General features: G+C 39.3%; 4 protein-coding genes across 4 annotated transcripts in view; 3 read left to right on the top strand and 1 right to left on the bottom strand.

The window, feature by feature from the left end:
- The window catches only part of Ance-3 (angiotensin-converting enzyme Ance-3), a 42,558-nt gene that overhangs the window by 20,442 nt on the left and 3,318 nt on the right, over nucleotides 1-18,798 (bottom strand). Inside the window, exons 4-10 of the mRNA XM_031918001.2 lie at nucleotides 18,277-18,373; nucleotides 16,849-16,992; nucleotides 16,434-16,625; nucleotides 16,260-16,357; nucleotides 15,487-15,656; nucleotides 15,277-15,401; nucleotides 13,985-14,327 (exon numbers count right to left, since the gene is read on the bottom strand). Of these exons, the coding sequence (XP_031773861.2) occupies nucleotides 13,985-14,327; nucleotides 15,277-15,401; nucleotides 15,487-15,656; nucleotides 16,260-16,357; nucleotides 16,434-16,625; nucleotides 16,849-16,992; nucleotides 18,277-18,373 (1,169 nt within the window). The remainder of the gene's footprint in view (nucleotides 1-13,984; nucleotides 14,328-15,276; nucleotides 15,402-15,486; nucleotides 15,657-16,259; nucleotides 16,358-16,433; nucleotides 16,626-16,848; nucleotides 16,993-18,276; nucleotides 18,374-18,798) is intronic.
- Nucleotides 3,020-5,043, top strand: LOC105736074 (uncharacterized). Its single transcript, XM_012489394.3, has 3 exons — nucleotides 3,020-3,206; nucleotides 3,325-3,559; nucleotides 3,642-5,043. Exons 1-3 carry the CDS (start codon nucleotides 3,195-3,197, stop codon nucleotides 4,661-4,663), a joined length of 1,269 nt encoding a protein of 422 aa, XP_012344848.1. The 5' UTR covers nucleotides 3,020-3,194; the 3' UTR covers nucleotides 4,664-5,043.
- On the top strand, nucleotides 6,610-8,413 carry LOC105736076 (uncharacterized). The gene is made up of 2 exons (XM_086917741.1): nucleotides 6,610-6,663; nucleotides 6,951-8,413. The coding sequence occupies exons 1-2, from the start codon at nucleotides 6,652-6,654 to the stop codon at nucleotides 8,220-8,222; spliced, it is 1,284 nt and encodes a 427-aa protein (XP_086773867.1). The 5' UTR covers nucleotides 6,610-6,651; the 3' UTR covers nucleotides 8,223-8,413.
- On the top strand, nucleotides 11,531-13,310 carry LOC105736077 (uncharacterized). Its single transcript, XM_031918003.2, has 2 exons — nucleotides 11,531-11,600; nucleotides 11,773-13,310. The coding sequence occupies exons 1-2, from the start codon at nucleotides 11,589-11,591 to the stop codon at nucleotides 12,895-12,897; spliced, it is 1,137 nt and encodes a 378-aa protein (XP_031773863.2). The 5' UTR covers nucleotides 11,531-11,588; the 3' UTR covers nucleotides 12,898-13,310.

Raw genomic sequence — 18,798 nt, 5'->3', positions numbered from 1 at the left:
GATGATAGAGCCGCGACCCAATTCTCTCGTTGCCAACACGTCCCTGCCAAATCGATGCTCTTGATCGCTCCTTACCGTCCCCGTGTCCTCGTAATTTGCACCGATGTGCAGCTCGTTCCTTTTCGACCCATATCCGAGCGAAGAGGTCGAGAAGAAATTCGTGAAAAACTCTCTCCGGAATAGAAATCTATCGATATCCTCTCTTATATCCTCGCTTTTAAATTTGATACCTTATTTTTCTCTTAACAACTTCGACGCGGAATTTTTACCGCAAATTTAAAATTGAAATTCCGTAAAATGTTTCGAGGCGGAGGACGTCGAGGGGAAAGTGATTATCTGGAGGAGGAAGTTGGATGGAAGCGCCGGAAACTTTAGCAACGATCGACGAACAGCCTTCAATTATCTTTGTTGCGCGTTCGTTAAGCAACTTTGCAAGATTCTTCTGTATACGATTTCGATCTATGTGCAACTCCTCGGAACTCTCGCGGATAATATGGTTGAAAACGCGCGAGCGTTGTTTTAATTAATAATTCGATGAGTCGCGCACGCGTTCGTTAGAATCATTAATTGGCGTCGTTAGAACGTCGGAGAGCGTTTTTTCGCGGCCTGAAAGCGGCCGAGCGTGTCGATGGATCGCGCCTCTGACTTATTTATTCTCTTCGGGCTTAACTACCGGTTGTACACGCTCGATACACGACGGCGCCAGATACATAATTAAAAATATATCGAGTGGAAAATGCGAATGTAAATACGGAATGTAAACAAATTAAAAATAGTTGAAAGCATAGAGAGAGAGAGAGAGAGAGAGAGAGAGAGAGAGATGAAAATCATAAATATGTCGATAATAATGAGATATATAATACAGACAAACGAAAGTTTAAACAAACAAAAATTCAAACTCAAATCTATTAAGAATAAATTGGATAAATGAATAAGTATTTTATAACATATTCGAGAAATGGAAGTTGAAATTTCTTTCCTTTCCTTTTTTTTTTCTGATAATAAACAATGGGTTCCGTTTTTTGCGCTTCGACCCACTTCGACCGTGCCCAAGCATAGTCACTTGACTCACGTATCGCATACTTCGTGCTCGTCCGTCGAACAAGTCAGCGATTCTTACGCAATCGAACCGCACGCGACTTCGACTGAGGCTGAAAGTGAGAGAGACTTCCCTTTCGTACGAAAGATCGTAATGGGAGAGAAACTTGCACCTTCGTGTCCGACCGGAACAATCCTATTTCTCTTTCGCGACTCTTAACTGGCCAGTTTCTATTCGCATTCGGTGTTGCGTGCTGCGCTTCGATTTCTATGTTCTTCTATCGCGAAATATACTTTTCGCACGTGTCATATCTAACTCTTTGACTTTTAACACTTTAAAGCTTGTGAAATATTTTCTCTTTCCAGTCTCGACGATTCACTCGTTAATTTCCCTAATTACGAAGTCGCGTCTCGAATTTGAATCTTTGCAACGCTATCTGATGTAATTCGACGCTTTTACGAACTTTTAGTCGAAGCGACTGTCGGTAAGCAAGATGTGCGATTTTTACGATGATCGGTATTAAATATTTTCAATATGTGTCTTTAATTGCAATTGATTGAAATTGTATTTGTAAAATCTATTAATCGTGAATCAAAATTCGTATCGTAACTTTGAAATAGCGATAGGACGATTATATAAGAAAATTACACTTGATCAATCGTGGGAAAGGAATATCGACTGTAGTTACGGTAGTTTATTTAAAACGAAACCGGATCGTTCAACACCAATCACGTAATGATAATATTTCAATTCGAGATAAATTCGATGCCATGACCCAAAATTTAATCGAATAATAAAATTGAAATCTTTCTAGACGAGTTGCTTTGCTTCGTAATGAAAGAGAGAAATGTTAAAAGAGAGAAATGTCCGATAAATCGCGATTAATGCAACGCACGATTGTCTTAATTCCTTCGATTAAAATTATGCACGTGTCGAAAGCGAAATCAATTACTTTAATTATACGGAGCGATTAAACAACATTCCTCTAATTGAAGTACATTTTCTTTTCACCGAGAAATGACTCAAAACGCCTCGCGTGTCTCTAGATCATTATTCAAACGATAATCCATTAAAATAGATGCAATTAATGCAACACAGCGTGTTTTACATATTATTAAAGAAACTTCCATTTAATTATAACGGTTTCAATAATGAATGTTTGCCTTATGCGTATTAATTGAACCTCTATAACGGAATTATAAAATTCTCAACAAAATTGTCCAAGAAATAGATATTTTTACACTCGTTAATCATAACTGGTATTTTTTTTTTTTTAAAGAAAGTTATTAAACATATCGGCTTTCAATTATTACGATTCGTCACAGTTCGTTTCAAAATTTTAAATATCTTCATCTCTTCTTCGATGAATTTTTATAACTTTTCTTTCTTCTACAATACTTTGATATTCTACAATTTCCATAAATTTTCTATCTACCTTTAAAATTAAGAAAAAAAGAAAGACACTAAATAATAAATTCTTTGGAATATCTTTCACATTCGTAGAAAAAAAAGAGAGAATATTCTCTCCTGATGGGTAATGTCTGGAACAACGCGTGCATGGAAAAAATTAGCATGCACTGGGCATGAAAAAGCGATATCAAGGAACAAAAAGATATCAAATCGTTCACGGCTCCGTAATCATCGCGTGGTCTGAGATCTTGAAACAAAGCGTTCACGATCGACGGTGGGATTTCACGGTTTCCATTCCCTTTAAAATTTTAAAAATATCAATTTCGCTTTCATTCCTACATCGAGATTGATCCCGAACCGGTGGAACGCCGATTTCAAGATCACCACCATCGAGGAAAAGCAACGTCGCAAAAGGCGATAGAAGATCGTTTCGATCTTACGCTCGACCAGATCGACTCGTTCGTTGATCGAGTTATCGAGTTCTTTATGGATTCTTGATTCGATCTAAACAAGAGTCAAGTTCCTTGAACCGATTCCTCCTTGGCCGAGGCTCATCTGGACGAGAGTTTCACTCTCGATAAAATACGCGAAAGCGTACGCGTCCCCTCTAAGTGATTCTGTCTAACTCGTGCACAGCCTCAGGGATGGAGAACGAGTATATATAAAAGCTAGTAAATCTAAGATTGATTTACTTCTGTCTAGCGTCTCGACCCTGAGGAGACATCGTTACTAATTCATCCGTAGAATGGATCACGTGGTACGTACGTGTTGAAAGAGAAGCGAAATACTCGAATTTATATAGGCAGGATGGGAGACACGATGCGTTGTGAAATTGGATTTTTGGAAAATTTCCTCTTTTCTACTCCACTTTGCAGAAAAATGCAACGATCCTCCTGCTACTTTTCATGGGAACATGGTCCTCCGGTTATTCTTCGGTCGATCGGAAGCAAGATTTTGATTTCGAGGAAAGTTGCCATTCTACGATTGTACGGCCACAGAGATACTCGAAGCAAGTGCGAAGCTATCATATCAGGGAAGAAAGGACGGACGATTCTGTTCGAAAGAACAGAAACCGAGGATCAAGGTCTACGGAGACGGTCGAACAAATTCGTATGCAAATATCTATCATCTTGAAATATCATCCTTTTCACACGTGTGAATTTTTGAACACTAATTAGGACGAGATTTACAGACAATTCGTACGAAGAGCCTCTAAAAGACCAGCAGGCGGAAACGGGAAACCAGTCAGAAGTCTCTTCCAATAGCGATCACGTAGAAATCGGAGAAACTTTGATGACGGAAAAAACTTACATCCCGGAGAGCAACGAAATAACATTGCTCGGGGTTCATTCCAAGGATCAAGTTCTGGATCATCACGAGGAGGCGCACAACAAATTGGTGACAGTGAAGAAAATACCTGTACCCTATCCAGTGGAGAAAACGATACGATACCCGATAGTGAAGAACGTGCCTTATCCCGTCAAGGTACCAGTACCCCAACTTTATCCAGTGGAGAAGAAGGTGCCATATCCGGTCAAAGTTTTCATCAAGGTTCCCCTCAAAATACCGAAACCTGTGCCAGTGGTCAAAGAGGTACCTTATCCAGTCCAGGTACCCGTGGATCGTCCGGTGCCTGTCAAGGTCTACGTACCCGAACCTTATCCAGTTGAAAAGAAGATCCATTATAAAGTAAAAGTACCGGTACCTGAACCATTCCCCATCGAACGAAAGATACCTGTACCGATAAAGGTACCCGTAGAGGTTATTCAACCGTATCCAGTCGAAAAGATGGTACCCTATCCGGTGAAGATCGAGGTGGAGCAACCGATACCTGTACCCGTGCCCAAGCCATATCCCGTGCCTGTACCCAAGCCGGTCCCTTATCCTGTCGATAAACCAGTACCTGTACCCGTGAAAGTTAAGGTTCCACGGCCTGTACCTGTGCCGGTTGACAAACCTGTCTTCGTCAAAGTGAAAATTCCGGTACCGGCACCCTATCCGGTGGAAAAAGAGGTACCTTATCCCGTCGAAAAACCTGTACCTGTACCGGTGAGGGTCCCAATCGAGCGACCAGTACCTGTACAAGTACCCAAACCTGTACCCTATCCCGTGGCGAAGCCAGTCCCTTATCCCATTAAGGTGCCAGTCGAGATACCAGCGGAGGAGGCATCAGTCGTAGACGAGTCTAGGATCGAAAGTGATTGGAAGGAGTGAACATGGGAGAATATGGAAGATGTTAGGATAATTGATTAGTCGGCGCGAAAAAATTCGAAAGTATAATAATTTTAGGATAAGATAAGATAAGTTTGTTCTTCAAACGATTTTCGATACTTTGATACTCTTTTAATTTCAACGTTTGGAACAAAGTGCAGTTGTATTTGATTATAATTATGTATCGATAATACGGTACACAGCGAAGTGTATTTTATAATTTTAATTCTTATCGTTTCTACTATAATAGAATCCGAGAGATTGTACGATATGAAAATAAACGACTAAAAATAACTTTTTAATCCCATTACCTGTAGGAAAAACCACATATTTTCCGTCATTGAATGATAATAAAGTTTGAGTATAAAATAGTGGAAGCGATATTCAAAGGTATATATTTATTTTCCTCGTAAACACAGTGGAATCCAAATCGTCGATTTCATTTTTGAATCGCGTTCGCTTTCGCTCCGATTAACCGTATCGATATACCATAACATAACTTTCAACCTTGATCGAGACTTTCCACGTATAACCGGAATTGAATGCACTTGAAAATAACTCAACTAAAAAATTAAAACGAAGCGAAACGATATTTGTCAATCACGTATCATATTATTAAAAAGAAATCTAATGGTATTCCGATTCTCTGCAATAAATTTAATATTAAAATCTGATAATAATTTGATAATATTTTAATTTCATCGCAACGTCATTTCCTGTAAGAGCAAAAAGGAAAAAAATTCCGACACTTTCGAAGAGTTTCTTACGTTTTCTGCTAAACCATATAAAAAAAACAATTATTCGTTTAATTGAAAAATTAATTCGTAAATTAAGGCGTAAAGTTGGAAAACGAGAGAAGATATCTAATCTGATTGTCGATGCAAAGGAAGAAAGCGATGCGATTTAAAATGGCAAGACCGCGTCGTCTGAGAGAACTTTTATACCGGTTTCGGTTTCACTTGAACCAGACACGAGAAACTCGATGACTCGTGTGATTGATGAGGATCAATGGTATAAAAAAAAAACGCAAGAACGTGAGGAGACTGAAACAAAAAGTCGTCCCGCGTATAAATATGTGAAGCATTATGTGAAAAGGACGATCAATAAAAAAACTCTATTTTCATCTCTCGTGAGTTCCGCGATGGAAATTTTGTGAAGCATTGGACGATCAATAAAAAAACTATATTTTCACTTCTCGTGAGTTCCGGGATGGAAATTTTTTTTATGCAAAAAAACTTAGTTCCGTAATGATTCAGGGTGATTTTACGATTGTTTCTAGAAAGTGATCATTCACTTTTATATATTAAATATAAAAAAAATATATATATGTATAAAATATAAACAGTAAATATAATATTATCTTTTCACTGAATTAAAATTTCTGCAATTTATGCATCATAAATACATACATTTTACAAGAGAGATTACAATGTCGTATCTTTTTGGAATTGAAAAATTCTGACGTTTCGCAAGCAGATTGCTTTATAGGAGAAAGATACATCATAAGGATGTAATATGTTTGAAAATATTACTATCGAATGCAATTCACAGAATGTACTCTCAATATCTCTAGTGAAAAATAATTTTCGAATGAAAAAATTAGAAATATGAGAAGAAATTTTTTAATCATTCAATTTTGTTCGAATTGCGAGTTGCTCGATTCGAGAAAATCCTCTGTTCCATCCATAAACATTTCCGTGATACACAATAATCCGGCAAAGATATTCTAGAATTACCTCTCTGGGAACAAAACAATTTTACGAGTCGAATAATAAATGCCTGTACGTTTCCGTGCTCTTGGACCCTGTCGAACTAATTCTCATGAAAAATGACAATGGTCGTTTACACGGTGGATAATTATCACGGGTTGGAAATTGCAAGTCTATAAACATCTATCTGGTCGGACGGGCGAAAGTCATCCACCGTGTATAAATAATACTGGAACAGCATCCGCTTAGATTCAGTGCACCTTGATCACAGCTAGAAAAATCATGGGACGACTGGTTGGTATTTTGAACTCTTAATCTTTTAAATTCATCGGGTATATTCTTCCTCTTCCTCCTTTCATAAGTGAATTTTAAGAGTTATGGGTGAAACATATTTTCTAACTCTCAATTAGTTTATATATTAATATATATTATATAATCGCTAATGAGAAAAAGATAGATAATTTAGAGGATATTGATCATACAACTGAATCATTTTTACGTCTCTTTCGTCTCTTCCTTTCATCTTTTTCACATGAAAAAGTTTTTCTCTCTGATTAATTCATTATCTGATTTTCACGCAGGAGCAAAGTGTCATCACGCTGTTATGTCTCTCCATGGTTCTGACGTGTACCGCAACTCGAAAAGAGGATCTCGAAAGAGCAGCGGAATTGGCTGTGGAAAAAGCGGCGGAAAGGGCTGCAGAAAGAGCAGTGGAGAAAGCGTTGGAAAGCGGAAACACCACCACCGAGTCGAAGATCGTTCGAGAATCTTATTCCAATAAGAGAATAATGCCTCATCGTGATTTAAATTACGACAATCGTTTCTCATCGATGGAAGAAGAACCAGAAAACGACACCGATGATTGGAGCAGATATTTCGGAAGATTCGAATCCAAGTCTTTCAAAGAATGGCCACGCGGAAACGAAGATTGGAGAAGATTTCCAAGGAGCAATATCTGGCAGGAACCAGTGATAACAGTTAAGAAGAAGGTTCCGGTACCAGTGCCCGTAGAGAAAAAGATACCGTATATCGTGTATAAACATGTACCGTACGAAGTCAAGGTACCGGTACCGCAACCGTACACGGTCGAGAAAAAAGTACCGTATCCAGTAAAAGTGTTCGTGGACGTACCCGTCGAGGTGCCAGAACCGTACACCGTGGAGAAGAAAGTACCCTACGAGGTGAAGGTGGATCGGCCGGTACCGTACAAAGTGGAGATTCCTGTTCCACAACCGTACACCGTTGAGAAAAAGATACCGATAGAGGTGAAGGTGCCGGTACCGCAGCCGTATACCGTCGATAAGACAGTGCCCTACGAGGTCAAAGTACCGGTTAAGGTGCCACAGCCCTACGAGGTGGAGAAAAAGGTGCCTGTACCGGTCAAGGTGGTCGTGAATCGACCTTATCCAGTGCCAGTACCTGAACCATATCCCGTCGAGGTCGCTAAACCGTATCCAGTGCCTGTGGCTAAACCGTATCCCGTTCAGGTTAAGGTGCCGGTCGATAAGCCTTTTGCTGTACCGATTGAGAGGCCGGTACCGGTCCCGGTAAAGATACCTGCACCGGAACCATATACCGTGGAGAAACCGATCAAAGTGGAGGTAAAGAAACATTATCCCGTTCAGATTAAAGTGCCCGTGGACAAACCGTACGAAGTGTACGTGCCGAAACCGGTACCGGTTTCGATAGAGAAACCATTCCCTTATTGGGTCCAGGTGCCGGTACGAGTGAATCTCGACTGGGAGGGAGCTAAGTCTGAAAAATGGAACGACAAACAAGATCTTAATACGAATGACAATGCTCACGAAGTTAACGATGAAAATTTGGATAGATCCCGAAAAAGATCAAATTAAACGTAGAAAGAATTCACGATTATGATCGTATTATTATTATTCATGTTATTATTATTGTGTCTTATTTATTTCTGTCTATCTCGATTCTCGAGAGAGGCAAAGATGTTCATCTTTCTAGTTTATAAGTTTGATAAAATGGTGATAATTTTTGTTTGTTTAATGTAAGCAAATCTATTTTCACTGTTATATAAGTCGTATTTCTTATTTTTTTTCACGATGGTTTTTTCCTATTCATATAATAGTTTTAGCGGATAATTAAATATCTACGATTTCACGGGTGAATGTTCCATGAGTTTCCCACGGAAAACTCGTTGATGCGCGTAATCGATGTGCGTATTTCTCGAGTAGTTTTTTTTCTTTTTTTTAGATCACATTCTTTCCTAGGAAAAGATCGTCTGATCAATATCTTATTTGCAAATTCTTCGTTTCATCGCGTACGATAGAATCATTGATGAACTCTTTTTTTTTTTTTTTTTAATCGTGAACAAAGCGAATATCTCCAAAAAATTATCCAACGTAAAATTATCTTCCGGTTGTAGAAAGTGATTTATACGTGTCAATATTGATATATAATCAATTAAATCTTTTAATTAAAAACAAGTAATTTACAGATTCGTACTTTCATCATTTAATAAAAATTAGCAAACGTTTCACCTAATCTATCAATCAGTATCACTATGTTCCTGCAATTATATCTGCCCCTATGCTATTTCGCTTTCAAGAACGCGTAATTACTATCTAATTCCTCAATTAAAAGCCAGTAGTACGCATAACATTTGCATATAGATGTTACTATCATACCTGCTCTCCAGCTTTGGAATTATTATCAGGTTGGCATATACAGTGGATACTAAAAAAGATTTGATTTTCTTCGCGTTGCATAAGCGTTAAATTTATTCCCATTATAACGGACGGCTTGTAAGTTCACCAAATGGACAATTACGGAAGCAGAACGTATATTAAAAGAATAAGGAAGGGAACAGAATTCGGTAAGAGTCTCTCGAATTATCCCTCCCCCTCCCCCTCTGCACGAGAGCACGTAATGCAATTAACATTCATCGATACGTTTCGAGCTGAGCATCTACACGATCGATCTCTCAGACGTAGTTTCATCAGTTAAGAACGGTTGCTCTGAATAATTTGAAACTTCAACTTTGTATTATTCATTTAACATGATTTATTGGATTTTAACTCTTTCTATTGTAATTAACATTAGAACTAACGACCTATTATATGCGGGTAAGATATGTTATATCCACACGATTAAAATTAAAGAGGTATTACAAGAACGATGCCTTCGCATGAGTCTCAAAAAAAAAAAAAAAAGGTTAATTCGTTCGAGTTCTTGTAACCGAAACGTTTAACATATGACGAAAGAAATTTTGGTTCAATTTTAACAATAGCAAGAATGGGAAAAATTGTAGAAATTGAATTGTTAGAAGTTTTAAAGAGCTATATTAAAAAAAGGGAAAGTGAATTTAGGAAGGGAAATGAAAGGATACTTACTTACAAGTTTATAAAATAACAGGTTCATTTCACCTTAAATAAAATAACACGTTCAGTGTGGTTATTCCAATTCGACTAACTTGATTTCAACTTTGCGTTTACGTAAGACGAGTTACTCCACTTTAATTCGTTTGAACTGCGGTAATTAGACACGAAAGAAAATGTCTTCTCTTCAATATTTTTTATTAACGAAAAAAAAAAAATAAGAGAAATTAAAGATTTTAAAAAAAACGATAAAAGAGAAAGCAGAATTTGGATAACGGAATGGAAGAGAGTACAACTCGAATAATATGTTTCTTGAATTCGAATCGCTCAAATTCAGGCGACTTGATTAATTTGAACAAGGCTTTACTGGCGTGATGATGTAAATCATATATTATGCCTCTCCCTCCACACCTTGTTCCCACTTCCATCGCTTTTCATTTTTTTTTTTTCTTTCATTTCACCCTTCCACCGCGGACTCTCTTCCTCGCGTTCTCTTCGTCCCACGAAAGAGGACTTGGTGGTCGCGGATTCAATCGGTGGAACGTCATTCCTGTGAGGATCAGAAGGGAGGGGACAATCGTTTTGACGAAGAAACCTCGGAATATAGAAGTGGTAGTGAAGAAAAAATATAGTGGTAGTAGTGAAGAAAAAAAAAAAAGAGGAAAAAAAAAAAGAGAAATTGCTCGTTCAATTTTGGAAAGTCGAAATGCGAATTCTTCAATCCATGTAGACGTAGGCTATTTTTGATCTATAAATTAAAATTACAAGAAAATTATGAGTTATAAGCATTGATGTCAAAGATGCTCAACGATGACAATCTTTGGAATAAAAAAAGAGACGAATCATTTTTATTTTTAGAGGATCGTTAAAGAATTCGTTAGTTTAGGTGGTGACAATTAGGAAAATTTCTTGAATCCATGGGTATAAGATATCGAAGTGAAAGAAGTTGCAGTAATCCTTGGAGTAATAAATAAATGATCGAGTCATCTGTTACGAACGATTTTTTAATAGACATGGAGATTTGAATGAGAAAATCTGTTAGACAAAACATCAGGCAAACAGCGTTTTTAGGGTCTAACCGGTCTACCGTGAACATTTTCTTACCGCATTTAAAACAAGTCAAATCAAACATCGTTAAAACACACCTGCCCGCTGAATTTCTTCTCAAATTCTTTCAAATGTAACTGACAATAGAAAATCATTAAATGAAATTACATCGCTTCTTGAAAATTCAGCCTATATCTTTAATTTGTCACATCGAATTACGAATTACAATCACAAAAAATAACCAATATCTTGCAAAGTTGAAATTAAATTACTCGAATTACAAACAATTAATTAATCTTAATTATCACATATTGTCCATCGTATCTCGCAAATCTTTCATATCTTCCATATTTTATCGCGAGATCTCTAATTTTTCCACCTATTAACCCGCGTAAAGAATCCATTGGAAACGTGCAGTATCGTTTCGATTTAACCGATCCGAAGGATGGATAGAGGCGAGCCGAGAGGAGGAGTGTTCGTTTCGGTAAACACTGGCACGTCTTCCGCGCGCGGTGAGCGTTTCCTTTCACCCTGGAAGAGAATCCCCGGCACGCCAACGGGTACGCCAATGCATACATACATTGGTTATGGAAGCAACGTGGGTCGGGATTGAAAAAAAAAAAAAATGCTACAACGTCGTCGCGAGGGGCCCCGCTCGCTTACGCGCGCCCGTACGCGCGTGTTTCACTTTTCCGCGAACGTAGCGCGGACAGAGGGGCTCGGGACCGATCGCGACGGGGGAAAGCGGACTATAAAGAGCGTGGAATCTTGGGGGGAAGTATCCAGTGAAGTCTGGACTTCGACCAGATATCGAAGTATCCGCGAGAGATGAAATATTTGGTGAGTATCGCGCGAATATCTTTGAAAAAGTGCCTCTGGAAAATTCTTTTCCAACTCCATTTTCCAACCTGTTTTCTCCCAACCCGAATCGAGAAAAATCGAAATTTCGATATTAATATAATATAAATTAATAGAGAACAAAAGATCGTGTTAAACGTTTCTCTCGTTTCAGACTCATATGATATTGGTTGGCCTGTTGGCCACAGCTTTTTGCGAGGAAGAGAGCACGAAGGGGGCGGAGGCTCGTGGCGAGTCTAGCGTGGAGAAGAAGCAAGAGAAACGAGGCCTCTCTCATTTCGAGGGTGGCGGTGATATCGGCGGTGGCGGCGATTACGGCGGAGGCCACGAGATCGCTATATCCGGGGGGGATGGGGGTGGATACGAAATCGGTGGTTACGGTGGTGGTGGTGGTGGTGGTGGATATGGGGGCGGTTACGAGGAGGGTGGCAAAGTAAAGGAGATCACGATCGTGAAGAGCGTGAAAGTACCTTATCCGGTCGAGAAGAAGGTCCACTACCCCGTTGAAAAGGAGGTACCGTATCCGGTCAAGGTTCCCGTGCCGCAACCCTACCCGGTCGAGAAGAAGATCCCGGTTCCGGTCAAAGTTCTGGTCAAGGTGCCGGTTCACATTCCGCAACCGTATCCGGTAGAGAAGACGATACCGTACCCTGTCCAAGTACCCGTGGAGAGGCCGGTGCCGTACAAGGTGTACGTGCCCCAACCGTATCCGGTTGAGAAGAAGGTTCCATACCCCGTCAAGGTACCAGTACCACAGCCGTACCCCATCGAGAAGCCAGTACCGTATCCCGTCAAAGTTGTGGAGCACGTTCCCCAACCGTTCCCTGTCGACAAGCCTGTACCCTACCCCGTCAACGTGCCCATTGAACGGCCATACCCTGTCCACGTCCCTAAACCGTATCCAGTGCCGGTGGAGAAGCCCGTACCTGTGCCCGTAGAGAAGCCTGTGCCTTATCCAGTCAAGGTGCCCGTCGAGAGACCCGTTGGAGTGCCTGTGGAGAAGCCGGTACCCGTCGAAGTCAAGGTACCCGTACCTGCGCCGTACCCGGTCGAGAAGCCTGTACCGGTGCCCGTAGAAAAGCCTGTACCGTACGCGGTTAAGGTACCTGTCGAACGGCCGGTACCTGTTCAGGTCACCAAGCCGGTAGCGGTTCCGATCGCCAAGCCTGTCCCGTATCCGGTCAAAGTGCCGGTACCCGTGCACGTGCACGATCACGGATACGGAGGAGATTCCGGGGGTTTAGAGGGGGGTTACGAGTCGAGTTACGGCGGTCATTAGAAGAATCGGGGGTTGAATTGTTCTCCGTCTTGGAGATTAATTAGAGTTTATTATTATTCGGACGCGACGGGGGTTATATTTATTTCCTAACTGTAATCATTTCCCGAGAAATATATGCATATTATATGCTGTGCCGAAGATTAAGAGAGATCAAGAGAGAGAAACGAGAAGGTGGATGCAGGTTTTTCGAGTGGAGGATCCTCGTTCTTCGGCCGGTGATTTATTTAGAACGTAGTATTACCCTTTGATACCTGAGTACCTAAGAATACGTTATATCATATATGTACGATGTATTGTACAAAGATTCACACGAGGCGTTCGATTATTAGTAATTGTTAATTCGAGCTCGGCTCGATGGACGCCCGTGTACCATGTGTCTTTCGCTTCTTTCTAATAAAACCAAAGAGCAAAAATCTAACGGCATTTCGATATTTCTCCAAATCTCCACTATCCTCGAATCATGATCGATCGATATTCGACGAGGATTCTAATATCTCTGCAAATTATTAGCGATCGAAGAATCCAAGTGTGTTACGTTTTCGCTTCCAATTTCGTAAGAGGAAATCCAATTTCTCCTCGAGGAAAGCGTCCTCGAACACGCGATATCATCTTCGAATCGACTTTCGCGATGCGCAGTAACGCAACGTTACGTCCGTAACAAACGAGCCACTGTTTCCCGGAAAAGTTCGAAAGTAGCCGGCCAGATGTGCGAGAATACGTTAACGCGGAAATAGACTGGTGATTAGAACGCAATAAAAAGTTGGCCGGCAATTATTAATCCGTCGATAGCCGAAGGGAAGGGGAAACTTTCATCGAACGTGTGCACGTAACGATAACAACCGAAAAATTTATCCAACGATTCTTGGAAGAATGCGCGAAGAATCTGTACGGCGAATCGCGAGATTTGCCGGCACGGAGAAAGCCTCTTTCTCTCGATGCATCGGGATGATACAATACGGGACTTTGAATTCAGGCCGATCGCCAGTGAAATCGTTCCTCCATCTTCTAGATGGAGAAATTTCGCATATTTCCTCGACGATTTTTTCAATAATATAATTCTGAACAATCACTGTACTCAAAGACTTACCGGATGTATGGGATATTCGCAGGAATGTGATATTTGGCGCCAGGATCGAAATCGTCCTCCGATCTCAAAACAGGGGGCTTGATACCGGCGTATTGCTCCATCAACCTGTGCCAATGACAGTTGTAGTCTTCCCTGGTTACGTAACCACGGAACACGTCCCACCGCCACCTGTCCATCACGATGCTGAACGGCAACATCACCAATTTATCCATGGCAAGAGTGAACAGGTAGTTGATATCCGTCGTAGACTCGTCGATGTACTTGTTACCCAAACTTAGAGTCTGAAGATGGCGAGGAGTGGAGACGCTAAGGGCCACGGCTTCACCCACGGCTTCGTGGAATCCTGCGCGAACCAAGATTTTACTATGTACGCGCGTGTAACTCGCGGGGAAAGCGAGGACAGAAACGGAGGACAAATTGTCAACCGCTAAATCTTTCGACTTCTTTCACTCCTCGAGAAGTGAAAGACTTCAGAATCATAACTTTCGTCAGTGACAACTTAATCCCACCATTATCGATGATTTTCTAACTATCTAATTCAAGAAAAGAAATAAGAAAAAAAGAAAAAAGAAAAAGAAACGAAAAGGATTGCCATACATCATCGAGTTTTTCTTTATGATCGAGCCAATTAACAGAGTTGTTTATTTATTTTAACCGGCTCGACAGGTCCCTCGACAAAGAGACTATGCAAGGTCGCAGTTATATCGTTCGCGATTTATTTTCATAGCGTCTATTCCGTTGGGCGAACGACCGGCCGGCAGAACGGTGAAAGCGCGATTATACCATAATAAAAATATTTTAACGATCGTACAGATTGGAGAGTACTTGCACATCCACTCGGACACACCGGATCGGTGCTCGTGCGAATCCGCCTCGACCGTATCGCTCTCGCTCTCGCTTTCGCGCTATTAACCGTACAACCGTCTTGTGTTGACCGTCTACCGGAAGTCGAACCCCATTCCTTACGTAACTACCGTGTATCGTCCATTATGCCATCGCGTATCGTTTCCGTTCTTTCTTATTCGTCAATCTCGTTCGTGCTTATATTTACTTCAAATTTTCCACCACCTGTGCATTTGATTTATTTCGCTCGGTGAAGAATGTTCGATATAATAGTGATTTGATTTTGCTGGTGATCAATCGATTTTCGCGAAAGAAGAGAAAGTTTATACCCTATTTGTTCACTTTTTTTTGGGGGGGGGGAGGATAATTTGTGATCGAATTTTTTTAAAATTTAAATCTATATCGTAGGAATAATTAGGATCCAAGTTGGAGACGAGACGTTTGTATACCTGGATTGGCACCGTCCCTGAATTCACGAGTCAATCCGCTGTATCGTAAGAAATATTCGATATGAGCCATCTCGTGATGCACGGTGATCAAATCCTTCATGGTGACTTTGGTGCACATCTTGATTCTGTAAGGAAAATAAAATTGATTTCGAAATTCGAAAGGGAACTCATTCGATTCTTTTTTTTTTTTTTACACGCGAATTAAGTAACCTGTAATCTAGACGGTTGCAGAAGTCCCAAGCGGAAGCCTGGCAAATCAAAGGTCGATCTCCAGGGTCGACGATTATACTTCCGGCCCAGAATTCCGGTGGCATGGCGCTCAGGTTCAAAGATAAGTAAAATTCCTCGGCGATTCTGAACATCTCGATAGGTGTGTAACCCTAAACAAATTTTAGCCAGTTTCATCTCGATCAGATGAAAAAAGAAGCATTGGAATCAATTAAAATTAATTAGATTCGATGAACGTGTTGTTGTACGTGTTTTATCTCGGGTAAAAATTCATGTAGAAATTGCAGCATGAAAGTCTCTTGGCATAATTGAAGATGGAAGAATCATAAACGATTGTAACAATGATTGCAATCGTACATTTAAAAACGAAAAAAAAAGATAATTGCGAAATTAAAAATTAAACTAATCTAGTAGCAGGTTTCGCTATAAGAGTATCTTTAGTGATGAATAGATTACGAATGTTTATTACGTATTTATAGAAAATTTAAACGTATAGAAATTTATAAGGGTTCAAAGTTTTATACGATCTAAGAATTTTCCACGCAATGAACGATAAAGAAAGAAAAATAAAAAATTTCGATGGAAATAAGAGAAACATTGTATTTCTCGAATCTTCACTCGGTTCACCGTTACTTTCGAATCCGTAACAGGTTACTTTCGATTCTATCTGGTACACAATGGACGATTGAATTCATTAGCCTGACGGAGTTAATTCCATTTTGATAAGAATTATATAATATTTAATAAACTCTTACTTGAGCCTGCATTTCCTGCGTCACATCTAGGTTATTTTTTCCCGGATATGGAATCGTGATATCGATAATGTTAGTCCACGATTGAGCCCAAATATTCCCTGTTAATTTTAATTATATTTTACAATATTTAAAAATGTGACAACAATATAGAATTAAAATTATATTAGTATATACCAAGAATATGAGCTGGAAGGAGAGCGTGAGTGCCGATCTTCTCGGGTCCGTACAAGTCCCTTAATTTCCTTCGGATATACGCGTGCAATTCTTCGTAAAGCGGACGTATCATTTCCCAAACTTCATCGATATCTTGTTGCAGATTTGGAGATTCGTAAGGGAACATCCAATATTCTGCCGCGTCGGTGAAATCTGTGTGATTTTAGAAAAATAATAGATACAATTTCTTCCAATTATCAGTTACATTTCAGCCACAGCAGAGATTCTAAAATCATGATAATGAATCGATGCCGAACACAAGAATTTTCTTATTAAGTTATGAAATATAATATCAACGGATAAAAATACATAGGACAGCATAGAGAACAAAGGAATCTTTGAGAATCTCTGCACAAGTTAAGCATTTCAAGCATACTGTTTAGTTTGGCTGCCTCATTGTTCAACGTGACGAGTTGTTGATATAGATCCTTGATCCTCATGCCACTACGTCTTCTCCATTCCGTCCAAACATACTGCAACTCGTCCCAGTTGCGACTTTTCGCCATGATCTGCGATATATCTGCGAAACAATTCAATATTTCAATTCTCTGAACAAACAAGACTAGACATTAATCGTCGTGCAAGACGGCGTTCAATTATTTATACAGGATCGTATTTCAAATAAGATTTTTTTTAACTCGATCGATTTTCACGATAACCATAAGATTGATAGCCTCTTGTTGAAACGTGTGCTCCAAGCTTCGTGAAAAGTTTGCTATCGTAATAGTTAGAGATCTTAGATACGTGCAATTCGCATAGTTTCAAGATTTAAACAGATCTGAGGTATCCATATTGTGTGAATTAGAGATAAATGAATACCAGTTGTAATAAACCATATTGTTCTGGACACTATAACAAATGTTCAAACATAACATAATTGTGAATGTAATGTTTGCATGAATTCAAATACGTATAACTCTAAATTTCTCATAAAACATCAAAATTGTATAAAGTATGTAAATTGGATTGTATTATCAAAGTCGATCGTATCCCGTACAATTTTAATAGATTTAAAGGTTACACAATTTCAAATTTAATTACAATTATTCAATTTTCATATCGATATCGATTCTCCTGAGCAAAATAATCTATCTTTCTGATCTCACCCGTCACTTTCATTATTCGTTATTATCCATAATGAATCATTATTATTCGTGATGAAAATATGTTACGTGTTCGTCCTTAACCAGCGATACGTGACGAAACGATTTTTCAAAGACGTATCATTTTTCTAAGACCATCTTCGAAATATGCTCGATGAAATCGATTAAGAATTATTTTTTTCCAAGTCTGCATATTGCTGTGCACATCGTTGTTACCGATCTTCTAGATCTAAATGAATCGCGAAGACAGAATCTTCAAGGAAGATCATAAAAATTCCTTTTGTGTTTCTACGCTGTCTCTTTGGGTGTTGATTGTTTTCTGCGGTTTACGAGACATCGTTCGTGTATCACAGTCTATATCGACGATTTCAGAGATTATATAAAAATTAATCTTTTTATCTTTTGAAAGAGATAGAGCGAAGAACACTTTCCATGGAAAATTCCATTTTTCCGTCGAAACGAGAACACACGTGAAGAAAGAAAAAGAGAAATTATAATGAATTTTCATGAATCCTCCTTCTTTTAACGCGCAACGATGAAACATTTATCGTATTCGATCGTGTTTGCGTGTTAGAGAGGCACTTTCTTATGCGTAACAACCGCTTACGCGTGTCGTGGCAATTTCGCCGACTTGCCAGCCGTGAAAATCGTATCGTTGTTTGTTTTTCCTTCACGGACAATTCGAGGATATTATTCATTACCTGGATACAACCGCAGCCCGCACCGGAAGGGATCGTTGTACGCGCAAATGGTAGCCTCGTTGTATACTGCCAGCATATCGTTGATCACGCGATTGTACTGGAAAAAAAAAAAAAAAGAAGAAAAAGAAAAATAAGGAAGAAATAAGAAAGGAGGAAAGATAAGAGAAAAGAGAAAATGTTATTGGCAGAATAAATAAGTAAGAAAAGAAATATAAAAAGAAAAGGTGGAAGAGATTTGTATCTGATAGATTCTTTTTTCGTTTCTTCTTCTTTTTCTTATTGTTGTAAAAATGAACATTTATTAGGAAATGAAATCTATTCTACATGGATATTTCCTATTCGAAAGAATCTATTACGCGACTAACTTGAAACGGAAGTGAATGGTGGAGTGAATAGATTCGATTACTTCTTTTTTTTCTTTTGCGGAGATTAACGATCATTTGCATTTTTTATACGAGTAATAGAATCGATTGTTTTATTCTTGTTATTATTCATGTTTCTTACATTCATGTTTACAGACCA

Source organism: Apis florea, unplaced genomic scaffold, assembly GCF_048593485.1.
Source record: "Apis florea isolate Af1SG1 unplaced genomic scaffold, ASM4859348v1 contig_2272_pilon, whole genome shotgun sequence".
NCBI classification, from domain to species: domain Eukaryota; kingdom Metazoa; phylum Arthropoda; class Insecta; order Hymenoptera; family Apidae; genus Apis; species Apis florea.
Note: the sequence above shows the minus strand (reverse complement) of the source record. Positions and strands in the feature narration are given on the sequence as shown.